At 40.9% G+C, this 22,390-nt stretch overlaps 1 protein-coding gene across 1 annotated transcript in view; it reads left to right on the top strand.

Moving 5' to 3' along the window:
* LOC107190724 (dipeptidase 1-like) overlaps positions 1-19,532 on the top strand; it is a gene marked incomplete at its 3' end in the record, with an annotated part of 75,092 nt that extends 55,560 nt beyond the window's left edge. Inside the window, exon 4 of the mRNA XM_015579586.1 lies at positions 19,344-19,532. Within this exon, the coding sequence (XP_015435072.1) occupies positions 19,344-19,532 (189 nt within the window). The remainder of the gene's footprint in view (positions 1-19,343) is intronic.
* Between the last annotated feature and the right edge of the window lie 2,858 nt (positions 19,533-22,390).

Here is a 22,390-nt window from a genome sequence, read left to right as displayed (position 1 = left end):
TCTTTGAATGTTTTATACCATTCATATGCCTGTGTTTTTGACATGCACGATACGAACATTTTCAGTGATTCGGCACACGAAATTTCGTTTGAAAGACAAAATTTAAGGCAAACTCTTTGTTCAACTAAGTTGTCCATTGTAAAAATCGCAGAATACTCAAAAGTATGGTTAACAAAAACAGCTGCTGTCAACACACTGAGTGACAGATCGCGCTCAAATTCCCACGTGGTACTCGGTACAGTGCTAACAACTTACAGAAAAAAAATTGTGGCGATATCTTTTACGAACATCTTTCAAATGATAAATTCCGGGTACTTTTTACACAGAATGTATTACATAGTGCATCCCTCCAAACCATACAACTTTTTTATAAAAAGTTCTATAAATACTTTAGAACAGAGCTACATAATTTCTGCTTCCGGTGTCAGTATTCCGCTCCCGGGGTACCCCCACTACGCGGCTCAGGCTGCCTCGCGCGCTACCTACGGAACGTCGCATGTTACGGCGCTACGGCCCGTACGGGGAGAAGTCTTATCGCTGACTGCGTAGCATGCGACGATCTGTATGTAGCGGACGAGAGACCTTGAACCACGTAGTGGGGGTACCCCCGGAGTGGAGCACCGACTCCGGGAGCAGAAGTTATGCAGCCCTGTTTTAGAAGTGATTGAGGGTGATCAAGTAGCGTGGACCACGCTGTATACGAGGGTAATCCCAAAAGTAAGGTCTCCAAAGCGCTGAGGACGCCGCGAGACTAATCGTGCAACTGTTGGAAACATTGTTGTGTTTGTTACTTCCGCCACTCCGCAACAAGCCTATGCACACCTCGCTGGGACACTCTGTGTTCACTTGGCAGCCGTTTGTAATGGAGCTCCCGTTTAGCGCTACCGACAAGTGCGAAGTTCGCGCAGTTATTCGGTTTTTGAACGCAAAAGGAGTGAAACCTATTGAAATTCATCGCCAATTGAAAGAAGTGTATGGCGAGTCGTGCATGAATGTCAAAAACGTCCGCAAGTGGTGTAGGGAGTTTGCAGCTGGTCGAACTGAAGTTCACGACGAAGAAAGAAGCGGCAGACCGTCATTTTCCGACGAGACAGCCGCGAAGGTTGAGCAAACCATGCGTGAAGATCGGCGGATCACTCTGGATGATGTCTGCATTTTGGTTCCCGAGGTTTCCCGAAGCACCATTCACAGGATTTTGACGGAAAAGTTGCAATATCGGAAGGTGTGCGCAAGATGGGTCCCGCGAATGCTCACAGAAGACCACCAACGGCAACGAGTTGAATCTTCCTGCGAATTTTTTCGCCGCTATGCAGACGAAAAGGACAACTTTTTGGATTCGATTGTCACGGGTGACGAAACCTGGGCGTTCCACTACACACCTGAGACCAAACAACAATCACGTCAGTGGCGGCGTTCCTCTTCTCCCAAGCCGCGAAAATTCAAACAATCACCGTCTGCCGGTAAAGTCATGGCAACTGTGTTTTGGGATCGAAAGGGGGTATTGTTGGTGGACTTCATGTCTTCTGGGACCACAATAAACGCTGACAGGTATTGTGAGACTCTGAAAAAACTCAGACGGGCGATTCAGAACCGGAGAAGAGGAATGTTGATCAAGGGCGTAAGCATTCTTCACGACAATGCTCGTCCCCACGTCGCCTATACGACCGTCGCTCTCCTGCAACAGTTTGGATGGGACATCATCACCCACCCACCCTATAGTCCGGACTTGGCACCCAGTGACTACCACCTGTTTCCTAAGCTGAAAGAACATTTGGCCGGAACGCGCTTCAACAACGACGACGAGGTGAAAGATGAGGTTCAACGCTTCCTCAACGGCATGGCGGCGAGCTGGTATGACATGGGCACACAAAAACTGCTGCAGCGCCTACAAAAATGCATCGACAGAAATGGCGATTATATCGAAAAATAGATAAATGTTCAAGCTTTAAAATGATGTAAACATTATTGAAAATAAACATTTCTTTGTATTTATAAAAAAATAGGAGACCTTACTTTTGGGATTGCCCTCGTACTTAACTCCGGTTTTTCATTTATTACATATGTTAAATCGTAATTCTTCGTCTTGTTTAAGTACCTTAATGTGTGTTTTGTCTAACGCCAATGCGATTGATTCTTCTGGATTGATATTATATTGAGATAGCTTTGTTACCGCGTACATCCGGCCTTGTATGTAGCACCAAATACATGAGTGACCCAATAAATTTTCTGTAAGGTATTTTGGCCATTCGTTCCTTCTTATTCTGTGATTTGGGGCTATATTCCTTGGAAATCTTTATCCCCGCTTCCAATGGAGTTGCTGCTCCACAACCAATCCTTAGCCATATTATATTCCTTTAGAAGGGCTTCTATACATATATGCCTTCTGTGAAAAACGCACGTTTCTGTCATTATTCCAATCTACTTTTACACCTAAGGCATGATTAATTTCGCCCAAATCTTTGCCTTCGTACGCTTTAGTGAGGCTTTCAATCAACCTTATATATAAATCATATTACTACAATTGTTCAGTAACCGTTAATATATACACAGCCCGAAGATTTTAATCTCTTAAACCCTTGTTTGATTAGGAATTCGTCTAGTTCCTTGTTCCAATTCCTGCCTGTCTGTTTCAACCCGTATAATGGCCTAAGTAATCTGTCGACTGATCCTTTTTCGCCTCTATAAATCTGAGGTAACATTATGTATATTTCCTCTTCTAAATATCTATACAGATAAGCACATTTAATGTCTAACGTTTTGTATACCATCGGAAATCTATTGTGATTGCTATCATCAGTCTGATTATTGAAAAACTGGTCACCGGCGAGTTCGTTTCATCATAGCCTGTTCCTTTCATTTGTGAGAATCCTTGGGTTACAGTCTCGCTTTATACCTGCAAATTTTTCCATTTGCATCTCATTTTAGCTTGAAACCCCATCTGCATCCTATACATTTTCTTCCTTCCGGTAGTTTGATAACTTTCCATGTATTTCTTCTAGATATGCTGTCTAATTCCATTGAATTGCCTGTCGCTTCCTTGACACTTTTCAGTTCAGTAATCTCTAGTAAATTCGCTTCTAAATCGCTTTCTACTGTCAAACTTTTATCGTTTTTATTGTCAGCCTCTTGACGCTTTGGTTTCCCTTTGAGCCCGTATGTGCTCCTTTCTTCCCTCACTGCGTTGCTATCTTGTTGCTCCTCCGACTCGCTTCTCGAGCTTACTCCATGACTTACAGTTTCTTCTGGCTCACTGTGCGGTGTACTTATTTCGTGATCAATCGAGGTATTTTTTATTTCGGGCTCACTGTCATCTGACCATTCATTATATTTCCAAGCGTGAACATCTTTTCCATGAACCCACTCAAATCCTATCCTGTCCTCCGCAAACTTTACGTGTTTCATGGTTATCACGTAATTTTTCTGTGGACAGCACAATCAATAACCTCTCGTTTGGGATGCATAACCGACGATTCTACTGCCCAATCATCGAGTTTTCTTCTATGTTGTTCCGATATGCGGGCATACGCCAAGTGTCCATATTTAAGCGATGAACGCTCGACGTGCATCCGGTCCACACGGCTAGTGGTATTTCGTCATTACTCGCTGCATGACCTACCCGATTCTTGATGTAAGCTGCCCTCGTTACAGCTTCTGCCCAAAATCTCTGTGGCAGGTGCGCTGACTTTAGCATTGATCTGGTTAACTCCATGAGAGTCCTGTTTATTCTTTCGGCCACGCCGTTCATTTGTGGCGTACCAACGTTTGACCTCTCGTGCTTGATCTCCTAACTGTTAAAGAATACGTTTAATTCTTTATTACAAAACTCTAATCCATTATGAGTACGGAATTTTTTGACCCTTTTTCTCTTTCACGTTCCACTCTAGTAATACATATGTTATATCCCGTTAGGAATATTACCTCTTTTCCTTGCACATTTTTACTACATTACTACGCAACACGAAGACCGAGCGAAAATCGTCAAATCAGCGACACGTCAAGCTACGCGCGTAGTCGAGAATCCTCGTAATGTAGGCCAACGAGACGTTGACCGACGGGACGTACGGATCAGCAATATCGAAACACGGCCACGACGACTCGAGGATTCCCTGACGAACAATAGCTTGTTGCTACCCCGTATCTTCCACGTTCTTCAATAAAGGAAGGGGGAAAAACACTATAAAAGCAATTGTCCAAACCGGGCAACGTTTTTCTCTTCTCCTGATTGTAATTCGTTCTTGTCAGACGGTGCTTCGTCTGCGTTTCTTCACGCGTAACGGCGAGCTGAGCGACAGCGGTCACTCAGCTGTTCAGTATCGGGTTCCGTGACGTTTCCTATTCAGTGCGACGCGACTTTGCGATTACGCGCGGCCTAACAGGCGAGTTCGATAAGACACCGGACCGCGAAGTGTGACGTCCGAGACGGTGATAACGTATCCCGCAGTGCCCGACCCCTGCATCACGGCTCCGAGCGCCAGCAAGTATTCCGCCCCTTCAAGGACCCGAAACCCCGACTGAACCAGCCGCAAGCGTTAATCATTCATCATCATTGGTATGTTAAGACTTCATTGTATATTTTATTTTATTCATTGTTAGAATATATCTTGTTGTTGTTATAAACGAGAGTGATTTCCTATCCCTCCCGTTCCATATCCTAATTCTGTATATCATCGGTAAGTTTAGACAGGGCGTGCTTTAGCACCTTAAAAGAGCCAGGACCCGAAAATAGAAATAAAGTAACGACCGCAACGCGGGACGTAACACATATATTCTTTTATACATCTTTGGATCTCGTCTTTGGAACAACGGTAATATGTCTGGAAAAGTCATCAGTGAACTTTACAAAATATCTGCTTCCACTGATCGATTTCTCCGGCAATAGTCCACACACATCTGAACGTATTAACTCGCATAACTCTTTAGTCGGTTTGACAGTCATCCTTCTACTCGCAACTCTTGTTGCTTTTTCTACGTTATATGCGCTACACGTGTATCTACTTATTTCTGCATCGTTCAATCCTACGATGCGGTTCGATTCCATTAATTTCTTTACTACATCATTAATTACGTGACAAAATCGACGGTGCCACACTTGGTCCATTTCCATGCTGACGGTGTGTGATACTGATGAGAGTCTGGTATTTTTGCATACTTCAGCCTTGACGTTGCACAAGTTGTTCTTCGTACATGCTACACAGATAGTATCTTTTGTCCTCACATTCCTTACTTTTATTTTTCCATCTTTTATTAACATCTTCTTTCCCTTCTCTTCAATTTGAGACACTGACTGCAAAGGATACAGCAGGATCAGGAGATCAAAAGTGCCCTTAAACCGATTATGACTTGTAATATACCATTCGATAGCTTGTTAAGAAGAAATAGTCTGTGTCAAGTTTCAACCCTATATCTCGATTAGGAGAGTAGTAATAGGGAAAATTCGGATGACTGGTTTTTCCACTATTTTCCCTCTTTGATGACGCGAAAAAATTCTTTAAAAAATCTGATAAATAGTATTTATCGGGGCGCGTGTAGGAGATTTTTTTACGATTTTTTAGTTAGGTATCCTAGTTGTGAAAAATCAAAAATGATGAAAAATATTCTTTTCTGATTAAAGTTTTAACGGCACCACATTTATCCTTTCACTATAGCAACATATTATCATAAGTAGTGTCCTCAATTTGTTTGAGATTTTTTGGTAGGGTACGCCGTAGTTCAAAAAGCAAAAACCAATTTTTTCGTGAAAAAGTAACATACTTTGAATTTTTGTATTTCCTTTATGAAATAAGTACACTGGGCGTCAAAATAAAAGAACCACAAAAATTTGCCGAAAATACTGGTCATTTTCAAATGACTATATATCCGCGAAAAATAGTTATAAAAAATATTTTAAACGACCATTTTATAGCCTGAAGTTTCTAGTTTTTGAATCAAGAATTCAAAAATTATTTTCACGTAGGTTGTTCCTTTTTTTTAGATGAAGCGCAGCAAGCAAATGTTAAAAAATCTTGGTCAACTTCGAGAGGATGCTTGGGCCAAATAACATTTTTTCTTGTAATCTCAATGAAACACTTTTAGGGAGCAAACTTTTCTCTTTAATTTCGTTTTTTTTAATTTTGTTGTACAAGTTTTATTGGCCGAGTTATTCGTCATCATATAAGAAAAGGTACGTTCCACTTTGAGCGCCTGTAACTTGCGAACACATGATCGTATAGAAAATTCCGAAAGTGTTTTGGAAAGCTGAGAGATTTCTCTTTACAGATCTTCAGTTGCCAATTTGTTGACATTTTTTTCGTCGTATACAGTCAATTTCAAAATAAAGTAAAATATTGCATAATTACCATTTTTCACAAAACACAACGCGATTTCAACGAAAATTGTGGAATCTTTCAGGGTTTCACGTTTTTTTCAAATTAAAAGTACACGTAACCCCTGTGCCAAAGGTCGAACTGATTAGATTTTTTTACCCTATGCCCTCGATATTGAAACTTGCGATACGGTCTGAAAAATTGATCAATCACTTTTTTGCGGTACGTTTCCTCTTTAAAACGATTTCGCAGCGTTTGAATTGTTATGATCTGTTGTTTTTGGTTTCACTTTATTTTAGAAGAAAGAACAGATTTCAGAAATTTAGTTAACACATTTCTAGCCAATTTTTTCGCAATAACAAAAAGTGCACAATGCGAAGTGATGAGAGAGTGCAGATGCTGTGTACATCCGGCCCTTCCTTAGTTATTGCGATAGATGCAGTCTTTTTTTTACTGAACTCCTTCCTTTCCATTGCATCTCCTCGCTGTGTAATGAGATGAGTACCCTAGTATCTGCCAGCGAAACGTTAGTACTGCGTAATGTCGGTAAGTGACTACGGCGCCGCGACAATTCTAGCAGATGAGATTTGCGAGTCACGACTTGATAAGACGAGCCGCGAGGGTGGGTGGGTAGACTCATTTCAGCTCGTCTTGCAGTATTTGCATCACGGATTTGTTTTCTTGTTTTTAGCAAATCCATTTCCTCCTTCAGTTTCCTCCTTTCTTTATTCTTATCGAAATCTTTTTCTTATCACATTTTTCACACCTTTTCTCTATCTTTAAGCACTTTATTATGTCTAGATGTCATCTCTGTGATTACGAAATTGCTCGACTAGTAACACTTTTGCCAGAGGATCGCAGCTAACGACAGGTTGCTAATTTTCTTGGTTTAAGCCACTCAGTTGTGAGCCGTGCTTATGTTCGATTTAGAAAGACTGAGGGGTATGTCCGTAGATCAGGGCAAGGACGCAGATGCGCGATAAGTTCTTGAGACGACAGAGCAATTACGCGACGTGCTCTTCGGGAGCCCTTTGTTATCGCATGAACTATTGCGGAACAAATTTCGAACCGCAGGCAAAATCCGCCACGCATGATCTCTATCAGCACCATGAGGCGTCGATGGAGGGAGGCTGGCTCACGTTCGAGGCACCCAGTACGAGTCCCGTTGTTAACTGCTAGACATCGACGGCAGCGTTTAGCTTGTACTCGTCGTTACATACGATAGCCTCAGCGTCCATGGACAAATGTCATTTTTACCAAGGAGTCCCGATTCTGCCTCCGAGGTAGCGACCGACGGAATCAAGTTTGGTGTCGTTGTGGCGAACGTCACAATGTCAATCATACAAGGCCGATCACCGCGTTCCATGGTAGATCAGTTATGGTTAGGGCCGGAGTATCGCGATATTCATGTACACCGCTAGTTATTCTTCTACGTGGTGGTTTGGCCGCTATGCGGTACATGGACGAGATTTTGCGTCCCGTTGTGCTCCCTCTGCGTGAGCATATGGGCAACCGCTTTCTGCATATGCAGGACAATGCAAGGCCCCATGTCGCACACTATACGCAGCAATTTATTCAAGAAAATCAAATACGAGTTCTTGACCATCCACCAGTGAGCCCTGATTTAAATCCCATTGAACATGTTTGGGATATTTTTGGGCGTCGGTTTAGACAGCAATACCCAGACGTAGCGAATTTAGAAGAAGCGAAATTAGAGAAAGAATACCACAATCAATCATACGAAGGTGCATTAATATGCGCAAACGATTAAAAGGAGTAATCGACCGGAGAGGCGGTAATACCCATTATTAAACACAACATACGCATACATGCACGCACACAATCATCGGAGAATGAGTTTGGAATAAAAAAATACTGTGGGAGTGACGAACCACAGAGTCTCATCTCTCCATGCTTGTATATACGCACTGAAGCGTAAATCCGACAGTGTGGCAACCTCCTTGTGGTACGCTTTGGGAAATGCTAATGTCGGCAGTATTGTGCATTTTTTGTCATTGAGAAGAGATTGGCTAGAAATGTGTTTGATAAATTTCTGAAATCTGTTCTTTCTTCTAAAATAAAGTGAAACCAAAAACAACAGATCATAACAATTCAAACACTGGGAAATCATTTTAAAGAGGAAACGTACCGCAAAAGAGTGATTCACTAATTTTTCAGGTCGTGTCGTGTCCGTCCGCGCGAATTCTCTTTCGAATCCGCCTGGACTTGTAAATGCCAGGCTCGATCGTCGTGGTACGCGTACAGTTGCAACTGTTGCCCGCCAAATTAATATTAGGCAACTGTTTCAATATTCTCTAAGTGAGAATAACCAATATGATTGCTCGACCGGTGGAGCTGACGAATTGTGAGGTGAATGTTGTCGAATGAATGTTCGAATACGAAATGATCGAGTACGAATGTATGATCGAGTTTCGTGTGACGTCGCGCTTCTTCCAAGTTCGCTGAAGGCGTTACCAAAATTCGCTTCCTTATTCGTTATGCCCTGAAGGGGAAGGCAAATTTTTGGGTTTTCCCAAGTGACATGGAGGTGGAAAACCTCTCCTTCAGGGCGAAACGGACGCCAGAAAAATATCGCGCACGTGGTCACGGTGCGACTTGACCGCGACGAATTTTTTAGTCTCTCAACAGTAGGGTTTATGGCTGTATTGTCTGCAAGTCAGCGCGCCCCGGTCAGACCCGACGCGGATGGGTTCCAGGTTATCGTGCGCATGTGGCGGACTGCAGTTCGAGTCTTTTATACATTATTCCCTTTTGTCGTCCGGTATCGTCCGACTCTAAAGCCGTCGTTTCGGGTCTACGACGGAACAGGCCGTATCACAAGTTTCACTATCGAGGGCATAGGGTAAAAAAAATTTGATCAGTTCGGCCTTTGGCACAGGGGCTACATGTTTCTTTATCTTGAAAAAAACGTGGACACCTGGAGGATTCCACGATTTTTATTGAAATGGCATCGTGTTTTGTAAAAAATGGTAATTATGCAATATTTTACGTTATTTTGAAATGGACTGTATACGACGAAAAAGATTTCAACAAATATGCCACTCAAGATCTTTAAAGAGAAATCTCTCAGCTTTCCAAAAGACTTCTGGAGTTTTCTATACGATCATGCGTTCGCAAGTTACAGGCGCTCAAAGTGGAAAGTACCTTTTCTCATATGATGACGAATAACTCGGCCAATAAAACTTGTACAACAAAATTAAAGAAACCGAAATTAAAGAGAAAAGTTTGCTCCCTAAAAGTATTTCATTGGGATTACAAGAAAAAATTTGATTTGGCCCAAGCATCCTCTCAAAGTGCTTGCTGCGCTTTATCTTAAAACAAAGAAACAACCTACATGAAAATAATTTTTGAATTCTTGATTCAAAAACTAGAAACTTCAGCCTACAAAATGGTCGTTTACAATATTTTTCATAACTATTTTTCGCGGATATATAGGCATTTGAAAATGACCAGTATTTTCGGCAAATTTTTGTGGTTCTTTTATTTTGACGCCCAGTGTACTTATTTCATAAAGGAAATACAAAAATTCAAAGTATGTTACTTTTTCACGAAAAAATTGGTATTTGCTTTTTGAACTACGGCGTACCCTACCAAAAAATCTCAAACAAATTGAGGAGACTACTTATGGCAATATGTTGCTATAGTGAAAGGATAAATGTGGTGCCTTTAAAACTTTAATAAGAAAAGAATATTTTTCATCATTTTTTATTTTTCAAAACTAGGATACTCAACTAAAAAATCGCAAAAAAATCTCCGACACGCGCCCCGATAAGTACTATCTATCAGATTTTTTACACAATTTTTGCGCGTCATAAAAGAGGGAAAAGAGAGGACTAACCAGTCATCCGAATTTTCCCTATTACTTCCCTCCTGATCGAGACATAGAGTTGAAACTTGACACAGACTATTTCTTCTTGAGAAGCTATCGAATGGTATATTACAAGTCAACATCGGTTTAAGGGCACTTTTGACCCCCTTATCCTGCTATATCCTTACTCCTAATATTCGGTACGTAATACATGTCATCTAGGACTATAATTTTCCTATTGTTACTTACGGTCATATTTAAGGTTATGTTTCCTATTCCTTCTGCCTTCAATGTCGCACCCTTTTGCTTGTCCAGTCCGGCAGCTGTGTTCACTACTTCCGAACTTATTTGCCTGAACTTCATAAACCATCCTTCCTTTTGCACACATGATGTGTACAACCACTGTCCAACAACCATGAATTGTCTAGATCAACATTGTTCAAAGTCTTCAGAAAGGCATCATAATTTCTTTTGTACCTTCCCTTTGATTTCCTTTTGGTTTCTGTTGTTACGCGGAATTTTTTTTAACGAGTCACGGTTCGCCGCGTGGCCGTGGTCCGCCGCGCACAAAGTCCGTCTCGGCCTCCCCGTTTACACGCACTTCCACGAGTTGAACGCCGAGCACTCCCCGAGTGCCGGTATCGGGTACGACTTCCGGTACCCTCTGTGATTTTCTTAGGGTGAAGACGGTAAGAGAGTGATTCGCAAGTAGGATGCGGAGATTCTCCTCACCGGCCGTGGCCGTTATACGTTAATCTCGATATTTATTAACGTCACGCGCCTGGAGGGCAGCGCTACAATAGGTGACGCGCGATAACAAATTCGATAACAAAATTGGGCCGAGTTCGACTCCGTCGCAATACAACTAGTTAACAATTGATAAAATACGCCCGTCCGCTACTCGCGGTCGCGTCCGCGAATTCGCAGCTTCGTACAGAAGGTGGGAGGCTATCCGATGTTCTTTGAAATGACTTTTCGCAATCAGACTACAGAATCACCCGAGATGAAAATGGATGGGTTACCGCTATTAGATTTCCGCCCAGACGTCGCTATCCGGATCACTCACGAGATCGCTGAACCACACAATTTACTTAGAAAAACACAAACGGTCTATTGCTCCGTTCGTTCGTCATGTAACGTTCGGCGGTACCCCCCTTACCCTTTCTACCGTATCGTTCCCCGCGTGCCCCGCCGCGAATCTCCCCTGAAGTATTTACTGGTCTTCAGGAATGTCGCGTTTCCGGTGAGTCCTCGGGCCCTGAGGATTTCCCCACCAATATTTCCGGCGGCCCTGGAGCCCAGTCTGGAGTACGTCTTTCGGTCCCCTGGACGCGCCGATGGTTTTCTGTTCGGGGTGTCTCCCGCTAGGTACTATCTCCATTGGGAGTCATGTACAGAGGGATAATTTTAATTCTTCTGCAACTTAACATGTGAACCGATTTTAACTATTGTAATTATTCCTCACTTTATAGGTATTGAAAATACCTACATGTTTTATTTGAATCTTTTTTCTCTGAAATCATTATATTTTCTTCTCTACACAAAACACATGTTTTCGACAGACTTTGGAATTTTTTTAACAATGTTCCCCAACAATTTACGAGTCTCAAACGTATATATTTCATTTCTAATGACTTTCCGAGCCATTTCGTACAAACAAATAGCTAATTAGAATTATTATTTATCCAAAGTCTAATTCAAGTCGACTTGGCCATTATTCAGGTTGGCAATAGTTATTCGAAGTTTCATTCGGTGCCTTCAAGTAAAGCTACAGATAAAATATGTATTCGACACTATGAATGAAATGCTGTTCGAATAAAAAAGGTAGGAGAGACCGGGGAAAGTTGTAACACGGAATACGTTATAACATAATGAAAATTTCCTGAATCACAAATTTGGCAACGCAGCAGGATGCCAGAGCAGTTTGAAAATATTGATATCGTCGGTTTCATTGCTACAATCAATCATCAAGTGTCTGTTTTGTAGTTACAGGTTAGATTTTTATTGTTTGGAGCACGTAAGTAAATATTGTCCTAGCACTTTCATTTCAATTGACCGCCATCAGAAACCGTTTGAATTTTTGTTTTTCGTCGCCAACGAATCATTACACATTGGTTTATTATAATATGTATACATTTCAGTAATTTGATATTTAGTTTCTCATTTGTTGAGAGAAAACGCAAAAATTCAATCTCGGGGTAAATTGTTACAAATTGCTTGGGGCAATATATAACATATTACTACTTACCTCACTCTAAATGGTGATAAAGCAAACTTGCTATTTGCTGAAATATTATTTACTTTTAGGATGAGAACATACAAGAAGAGAACAAGAAAAGGTTCTACTTCTAAAGAAGATATGAAAGCTGCAGTGACAGAAATATTGCTTGTATCTGTCATTTACCACACATGTTACTTTTACCCCGGGCTGGGACACATTGTCACAAAAGTACAGATTTGTTTAAGATGACCTTACTAGATGTCTAAGTATCAAAGATTTTATCACATATTTACACTCAATGAGTTGACCAACCATGTGAGCAGTAAGGCCGGGGCTGCAGGAGCGTTTTTGTCAAATGATACAAGACGGACGATTGTTGTTTTGTAGACAGCGAACGATCGTCCAACTATCGGACGATGAAGCAATCGAGAAACATAAGCCGGTCGATCGTAAACGATCACACTTCTCAATTAATCTCTTCTGCGCTTCATTAATTAATGACTACATTTATCATACACTTTTTAAAATAAATTTCGCACTTTAAATTGTATCTACAATACGTGTTATTTTGTGTACTGTTTTTCAAAGCCTGTATAGCTTTACAGACACGTACGTCGTAAACACAAGCATCGTCACCGACTTTTGTTTCATTTCGCGCCCCACTTACAGCTTCTATTGGGCATTAATTCATTTAACACTTTATTTCAGTCGATTAATTAATGCTCACGATTAAAAAAATTAACGAAATCAGTCGTTAATTCTTGATTATACATAAATATTAATCGTTAATCATCAATCCCTGGTTACATCAATTGGTAAACAATTACATATTAGTTTTTAATCGAAAAATTGAAATTCTATTTTATCTATACATCCTGTAAATTACATTTAAAATAAATAATTTAATGTAAGGAAAGCCAACAAAATAATAATATTAAGTAACTTATTTTCTTCCTCTACTTATATACAAGTGCGTTACCTTTCCTCTAACTTGAAAAACAATATCTGTTGTAAGTTTGTATACACGTTTCCTTAACGAAATGATATTAATTTTAAAAAAGTTACGAATTTGTTATTAACTTAAGCCAGCCCTTTACTTCTTAAAATACATTTAAAAGTACCTCAACGAATTGGTGTAAAATTAAGACATTTCTTAATAAAAAAAGAAAAATACGTCATACCATACAACACGAATGTATATATATTTATATACAGGGTGTCCCAAAAATGTCCTCGGACCTGGAAATGGGGCACTCGGGGGGTGAATTGGAACAACTTTTTCCTTAGCAACAATGTAATCTGAGGCTCCGTTACCGAGATATTAACGAAAAACCGCGACCAATCAGAGAGCGAGTTTGCCAGTCGAGTTCCCGCGCTAGCGGTGGCTACGCGCTACGCTTGTACTACGAAGCTCTGAACAAGTAGGTCAGCATGCATCGCAGGAAACTGCGTATAATAGCAAATAAAAAAGACGTAACAAATACAATCATACTTTTTATCATCTGCCGTTTGTTATTTAAAGAGATTAATGAATGAAACGTAAATGTAGGCAAATTATGTGTAGCGTAAAAAGACGAATGCACATTTACTTTTTTGCAAATTCCTTTTTACGAATTTGTAAATTTCCTTTTCAAATAACATGTGAACGAAAAGGTAATGTAACAGAGAATGAACGAGAAGTGATCGTAATTCGGTATTGGCATAAAAATTCGTAGTTTAATAACAGTCAACAATGTTACTGATAATGAATAAGTTTCTTAGGTACAGAAACTTGCAAAATTATCGCCGGGGAAAAGTCATAGTTTGCGTTAAATTAAGAAAATAATAATGACTAATAATCTGAATAGAACTCACCCTTACGGAAATTCACCTGCAGTTTGCAAACCTGTGTCACTAGGTCACTGAACCGATCCTGGTCATCGACGGCCGAAACGGTTTAGGGCAGGCTATCGCCCAGTTTGCAGGTGATCGCAGGTATACCTCACCAGCCAAAGTTAAGGGTTGTAATGTCAAGTGCGTCCGGGTTATTCCACCGAATACCTACTCACTTCACTGCACGACCACTAACACTGATCAACGCGACACAATCACTTAATGTATTTTTAATCCACCGTGATGTCCCTACGTTAGGAAAATTAGTGGCTCCGAAGAGAGTATTAATTGTATTCAATTTATCAGATGTACTACATAGCCAAACACTTGCACAGCAGTAGCCGCATATCCGTTATTCTGTACGTAACACCAGAACATTGCGTAGTACTCCCGTGAACTGAACATCTCTGTCGCCCGATTGCTAACCGACTGACAGAATTTTTCCGAAAGGGCTTCCTCTACCCCCAAGTAGTTTCCCATCGTTCCATTGTGAGTTCACTCTCACCACGACAAGATTTAGGTAAAACGAAACCAACGGTTCTAGGATAACACGTGCTTTGCAGAAGTGGAAGGAAAGAACCGTCGTGCAGTTTCACCAAGGCGCGTAGCCAGTTAATTTATTGCCAGGGTACCTACTGCTTCGAGATAGAAAACAGATATCACGTGCATCAGCTTGAAAATGTCCGAAATAAAGAGGACCACCTACGTACCCGTTGCTTCGAGTTGGAAAGTACAATGTACATTGTTTTCCTCGAAGAGGAGGGAAAAAATTTCACCGACACGTGTCAGTTGACGCTCCTTGGCCCCGTCCGACCACCTTTGTAGAGGCCGGAGCGGACTTTTCGGTTATTTATGGCTCAATTTCTTCGGCCTCGTAGCAACCGTGAACTCACAACAGAATTGACAATCGCCAATTTTATTACAACTCTGTGAAATTACAGTTCTCATGAAAATATTTCATACGTATTTTTTTAGTATTCCGTCAAATATCTCGGAAATTATTAGAAATATAAAAACTATATAATTTGTAATATTGTGTTTGTTTTGGTAAATCCAAAAAAAGTTCTACCGTATTCGTTGAACTCTTTTCCGTAAATCATTGATTTTATTTGTTACGTCTTTTTTATTTGCTATTATACGCAGTTTCCTGCGATGCATGCTGACCTTCTTGTTCAGAACTTCGTAGTACAAGTGTAGCGCGGGAACTCGGCTGGCAAACTCGCGCTCTGATTGGTCGCGGTTTTTCGTTAATATCTCGGTAACGAAGCCTCAGATTACATTGTTGCTAAGGAATAAGTTGTTCCAATTCACCCTCCGAGTGCACCATTTCCGGGTCGGACAACATTCATGTTACACCCTGTATACATACATCACGAAAAAGTAACCTTATCATTTACTTCATGCTATATTATCGTTATGTGTATTATTATTATTTGTATATCAAAAAAGTAAACCATATATATATATATACAAGGTGTTCGACAACTAGTGGGAAAAAATTTAAGGGGTGATTCTTTGAGGCAAAATAAGACGAAAATCAAGAATAACGAAATTGCGAAAAATGCTTCGTTTGTTAATTATAAGAGTTTAAAAATTGACCGAAATCATGGCAATCCGCGCGCACGGAGTGTCAGCGGATCACGGCTCAACAGGGGCGTACAGTCACTTTAAAGACTCAACGACGTGCAGGAACAGTCGGTAGAACAGCTGTTTACTTACCTCGTAGAAGATGTCGATAACTTGTGCCCGCGGTATTTGAGTCGAATCCATTTGTATCGCATTAACTCTGATTACTCGATAAAATTCGCAAGAAATGTAAATATCTTCTTACGAATATTATCGAGTAGAGAGGGTTAATGCCCCCTCTAGTTGTCACGTATCACAATTGTCCTGTCCACGAGTATCCATGAAATTAATCCGCACACGCACGTACACCACAGAAGTCCGCGAAAAATGTCCACACACACTGAGCCATTGTCCCGTCCGCGAAAAATGTCCATACACACTGCGCGATTGTCCCGACCGCGAAAAATGTTCACACACTGCGCGATTAAGTAGACCCGCGAGCTGTTCCTCCGTTGGGTTTAACACTCTATAGGTTACACAAAACTAACACTCAAAATAATTAATTTAAAACTATTTAACACTAACTTTTATACTAATTTTTAACACGATATAATTAATAAAACCTACAATATTTAATAAAACCTGCAATAATGAATAAAACCTACAATATTTAATAAAACCTGCAATAATGAATAAAATCTACAATATTTAATAAAACTTGCAATAATTAATAAAATCTACAATACTTAATAAAACCTACAATAATTAATAAAACTTACAATAATTAATTTGCACTATTTATAACGACGACATACGCGACACTACTAAATAATCACTACGTAATCGCTAAATAAACTAAAACTTAGTTTTCCGAAGATGAACTCTATTTGCTCGTAGAATGCAAAGGGCACCGTTCGGAAAGGACGACTGATATTGTTGAACTGATCCTCCCTCGTTAGGATCGATGTGGCGTAATAGGTCGATCCCCACTCTTTCATGGTCAATACTTTTTGGGAAGGAAAAACTGCATGGGAAAGTGTCTTGGAGGTCGCGTTTCTTTTCGTATATTCTTAGAGCAACATCTGTATTTTTTTCTCATACACCACTCGGGGCCTCGAGGCTACTTGGCCACGATGCCGAGGGAGCGCGCGTCTGGACATTATAAAACTGCCTCTTGTCTTCTGCAGGACGACCACCCGCGGATTTCCTGTAACGTCTTACTGCCATCGACGAAGACCTTGCCTATTGTGTTTTCGGCCGTCCCTCTAGACATTAACTTGTAAAAAGAACTTTCAATCTCGAATTCCAATTCCATGTTAGAAATGGTTCATATTACACCGAATGTATGTGTTTAACAATGTTATTTATTTTAGTTTCTTAGTTTCTTCATACATCGTAATGAAGGTGCGGCAAATTTCATCTTAGTTTCATTCTAATATCATTATACGTTTTGTATGATGTATGTTAATTGCACATTACCTTTTTGCGGATACAAGAACCTCAAACACTTGGAGTAAGATCGATGTGGTAATAAAATGTGCAATGCACATAAAACATACAGTAAGTCAATATTCAATAATTCAGGAATAAACAGTGGCACCCTCCGTTCAGGTAGCAAGCCGCCTTCGTCGGTCTACCATAGCGGCTGGTGTCATTCATATCTGAATGATTTTTATTTAGGGGGTGACTGGTGTAGACGACCTTGTCCTCCGTCGCGGGGTGCCGAACGATGTTTTTAAACGAGTGCATTCGTTAATTGCTTATCGTTCGAAGCTTCGCTCGATAGGATATCTTTCTTCCTGAAATATTGGATATTGACTTACTGCATGTTTTATGTGCATTGCACATTTTGTTACCACTTCGATCTTACTCCATGTGTTTGAGGTTCTTGTATCCGCAAAAAAGTAATGTGCAATTAACATAGATCATACAAAACGTATAATGATATTAGAATGAAACTAAGATGAAATTTGCCGCACCTTCATTACGATGTATGAAGAAACTAAGAAACTAAAATAAATAAAATTGTTAAACACATACATTCGGTGTAATATGAACCATTTCTAACATGGAATTGGAATTCGAGGTTGAAAGTTCTTTTTACAAGTTAATGTCTAGAGGGACGGCCGAAAACACAATAGGCAAGGTCTTCGTCGATGGCAGTAAGACGTTACAGGAAATCCGCGGGTGGTCGTCCTGCAGAAGACAAGAGGCAGTTTTATAATGTCCAGACGCGCGCTCCCTCGGCATCGTGGCCAAGTAGCCTCGAGGCCCCGAGTGGTGTATGAGAAAAAAATACAGATGTTGCTCTAAGAATATACGAAAAGAAACGCGACCTCCAAGACACTTTCCCATGCAGTTTTTCCTTCCCAAAAAGTATTGACCATGAAAGAGTGGGGATCGACCTATTACGCCACATCGATCCTAACGAGGGAGGATCAGTTCAACAATATCAGTCGTCCTTTCCGAACGGTGCCCTTTGCATTCTACGAGCAAATAGAGTTCATCTTCGGAAAACTAAGTTTTAGTTTATTTAGCGATTACGTAGTGATTATTTAGTAGTGTCGCGTATGTCGTCGTTATAAATAGTGCAAATTAATTATTGTAAGTCTTATTAATTATTGTAGGTTTTATTAAGTATTGTAGATTTGATTAATTATTGCAAGTTTTATTAAATATTGTAGATTTTATTCATTATTGCAGGTTTTAATAAATATTGTAGGTTTTATTCATTATTGCAGGTATTATTAAATATTGTAGGTTTTATTAATTATATCGTGTTAAAAATTAGTATAAAAGTTAGTGTTAAATAGTTTTAAATTAATTATTTTGAGTGTTAGTTTTGTGTAACCTATAGAGTGTTAAACCCAACGGAGGAACAGCTCGCGGGTCTACTTAATCGCGCAGTGTGTGAACATTTTTCGCGGTCGGGACAATCGCGCAGTGTGTATGGACATTTTTCGCCGACGGGACAATGGCTCAGTGTGTGTGGACATTTTTCGCGGACTTCTGTGGTGTACGTGCGTGTGCGGATTAATTTCATGGATACTCGTGGACAGGACAATTGTGATACGTGACAACTAGAGGGGGCATTAACCCTCTCTACTCGATAATATTCGTAAGAAGATATTTACATTTCTTGCGAATTTTATCGAGTAATCAGAGTTAATGCGATACAAATGGATTCGACTCAAATACCGCGGGCACAAGTTATCGACATCTTCTACGAGGTAAGTAAACAGCTGTTCTACCGACTGTTCCTGCACGTCGTTGAGTCTTTAAAGTGACTGTACGCCCCTGTTGAGCCGTGATCCGCTGACACTCCGTGCGCGCGGATTGCCATGATTTCGGTCAATTTTTCAACTCTTATAATTAACAAACGAAGCATTTTTCGCAATTTCGTTATTCTTGATTTTCGTCTTATTTTGCCTCAAAGAATCACCCCTTAAATTTTTTCCCACTAGTTGTCGAACACCCTGTATATATATATATCTGTGTCCCACTTTCGTAATTATTATTCAAGTTTTTATATTTAATTCGATTCAATTTCTAGAAATCTTGGAAGCCCACGGAAGGGGCAGAATAGCATCCCTAATCGGAGTGGAGGGTGGACATAGTCTAGGAAGTAGTTTAGCCGTTTTAAGAACACTGTATCAATTGGGTGTACGGTATCTCACGCTGACGCACACATGCAACACACCGTGGGCGAAAAGTTCGTCGGTGGAAGATGACGATGAACAGGGTGAGTATCACGCTGACGTAAAAATGAATCTAGTTGCACCTATTTTACCCCACTTTTTGTAAAACCTAAAAAATGATCCACATCTATAATGTTGCGTATCGACTTGAAAGTATTATTAAATAACTTCGTGTGGACCCATAGCATTAGACATTGATCTTACCCACATTTTATAGATTCTAAATAATACACTTAAAATCATAAATATCTGAATGTTAAAATATTATTCTGTGGGTCAATTTGTAATAAGTTATAAGTTTAAGGAATATGTAGAAGAATTTTACTTATGGTCTATTTCACGAAAGAAGAGCCCTGAAGTGTTTCCGTGCCGCAGCGCGTGGCTTGGTGGGGAATGTGGGGATCCAACGCGGGCTGCGTATTTTATGCGACGTTGTGACATTTTCAATGCCACTATGCGTTTCTTTTTGTCCTTTGGCACGAGATCCTCTCGCTCAGTAGCTCGATAAACCAATTTCCTTCTTTACCCTGCGATTTCCACGCTACAGTAGGCAATCAATTCCCGCAGTACCGTTATCTGCACGAAGGGCACGCCTCTTGCTCACACGTCTTTCTCACACACGTGCGCGTACCCTACTCTGTCGCCCAGCATGCCCAGGTCGAAACACATATGGTGTCGCGTTTAACACGCATATCTCATCACAGAAAGTGTAGTGTATATCATACTGTTTTAATAAAATGTTGCAATGTTTTTATTGGTGCAATAAATATTGGTGGCAATTTCATTGCTTCGTGTCTCGCGGATCACACGTATGGGTTAGATGCTAACCAGGGTCACGGGGGCGTTTGGCACACGCTGCAACGATCCGTGGTGCGCCGGAGAGAGAGAGCGTCGACCATTAGGGTGGGGCGCCTGCGACCCAGAACGCGGACGCTGGTCCCTGATGAAACTGATATTCCCTCTTCGGAGGAAATTTCGGCGAAGTCCGGTGGGCCACCGCTCGCGTCGCGTTCCTTGTAAACTCTAGGGTGGGGGGAGGGCGCGATCTACTCTACCTCGTTTTCCATTCTACTAAATTCACACACCCCGCTACAGATTTAGACTAGATTCATACTGGCGGTGGATTCATTTATGGTCCACTGCGGCTCCCAGGGGAGGTGATCGCCGAACCCGACCACGTCTCTCCTTGAGGTCGGCTAGAACGGCCTCCCCATGTATCTCTATCGGAGTCCCGGGACTCTCTCCCTGTCCTTGAGGGGGGTGGTAGATTTGTGAGGGGTACCAGAGGAGGGGGGGCTCCTGAAATATTCGGGACATAGGCAGGTAATACGATAGGGGGTTGAAACAGGCGACACAGCTCTCTCTCAATGATGGAACGTACACAAGCACGATGATTCCACCCCTGGTACAGACTCGGTCTGTGGGTGAAGCAAAGAGTGAGCCGGTACTCACTTTGGAGACGAAGGATCGGTTGCCCCGACGACCATATTCCATAGCTAATTCACTTAGGTAGGGAAGGGACGATCCTAGTGACTCTCCGCCCCCGGCGAGTACTTCCTCGCCTCCATGCGGCCCGGGCCTAAAAAAGTTGGTCGGGTTGGAAAACCGGGGGAAATAATAGCCCCGGGTAATGCCCACGGCAGCCCCCCTGCTAACACGGCGGGGGGTGTTTGAGAGCTAACGGCGATTTGAGCCACAGCTGGGCCTTGGGGGGGAAATCGCACTTCCCCTCTCCCGGGAGAACCGTACTACTATTACTACTACTACTAGATGCTAACCAAGCTAGACATTTGCCACTAAAATATGTCACGAATTATTAACTTTTTCACATAATACGTTAATACTTTATTACGCAGAATGTTTAGAACAATCGATTTATGTAAAAAATGAAGTATTTTTATACCATAGCACTTCAATGTCATTAATAAAAGAACATAATTAACTTTGAGAACTCAAAAGATTCTTCACCTACAAAAGAACTGTTACTGCTAAGAACAGTTTTTTCAGAAGTAGCAGCCTTCTCCATATTAAAAAACTTCTATGAATACACTTCTCTGATATCTCTAAAAATAACGGAGATAACACTAGTTTACAGTCATTTGGTGATCTAGACACTACTATGAAATTCTTATGAAAGGTGGTCGCCTAAATGCAAAAACCGACATGAGACGTAATTCTATGGATACGTTTTTGAGATATCGGTCGATGAATATTTTGGTAATTTTTTAAAAAGATGACCCGACATTTTTGGCCGTATCTCGCGTTATAGTTGACCGATCTGATCGTGACGACACTTAAATTAATAGTAATTAAATTACATATAATTCTTTCCTACATCGTTTTCCAATCGGGCCAATAGTTTCGGCGAAATCGAGCGAAACTTAAGAAAAATTTCATTTTTTGAGACCGAAATTAAAATCGACAATTCACTACATCGCCTGGAAACCACAGAAATTATTAAGTTACGTCCAGATTCTTATTTTTTACGTAGAGTACGCACTTTTACGAAGAAAACAAGCCCAACCTGAGTAAAATCCATGGACAAATAAGGAAGTTACGGGCGATAGAGTGGGAGTGCCTATTCTCAACATTTTCCCTATTTCTTCCTCTTTCTTGGCGAATTACGTATTTGTCTTCAATGAAAACAAATTTAGATGTATTTTTCCGCGTATTTATTTATTTAAGAAAAAAACAAATTGAAATGTATTTTATTTTATTTTTAAAAACACTTCAAGCTTTCTATGCTTTTGCCCGCATTTATATCTGTTTCTCTTACAAGGAACCAGTCGTAGTCACCCATCATTGACTCATCCCAGAATTCTGGGTAGCGTCCCAAATAGCACTGGTGGCAGCCAGGCGTCTCCTCCGCCCCAATCCTCAGCAGGTACTCCCCGAAACAACC

The sequence above is a fragment of the Dufourea novaeangliae genome, unplaced genomic scaffold (assembly GCF_001272555.1).
Source record: "Dufourea novaeangliae isolate 0120121106 unplaced genomic scaffold, ASM127255v1 scaffold201, whole genome shotgun sequence".
Lineage (NCBI taxonomy): Eukaryota > Metazoa > Arthropoda > Insecta > Hymenoptera > Halictidae > Dufourea > Dufourea novaeangliae.
Note: the sequence above shows the minus strand (reverse complement) of the source record. Positions and strands in the feature narration are given on the sequence as shown.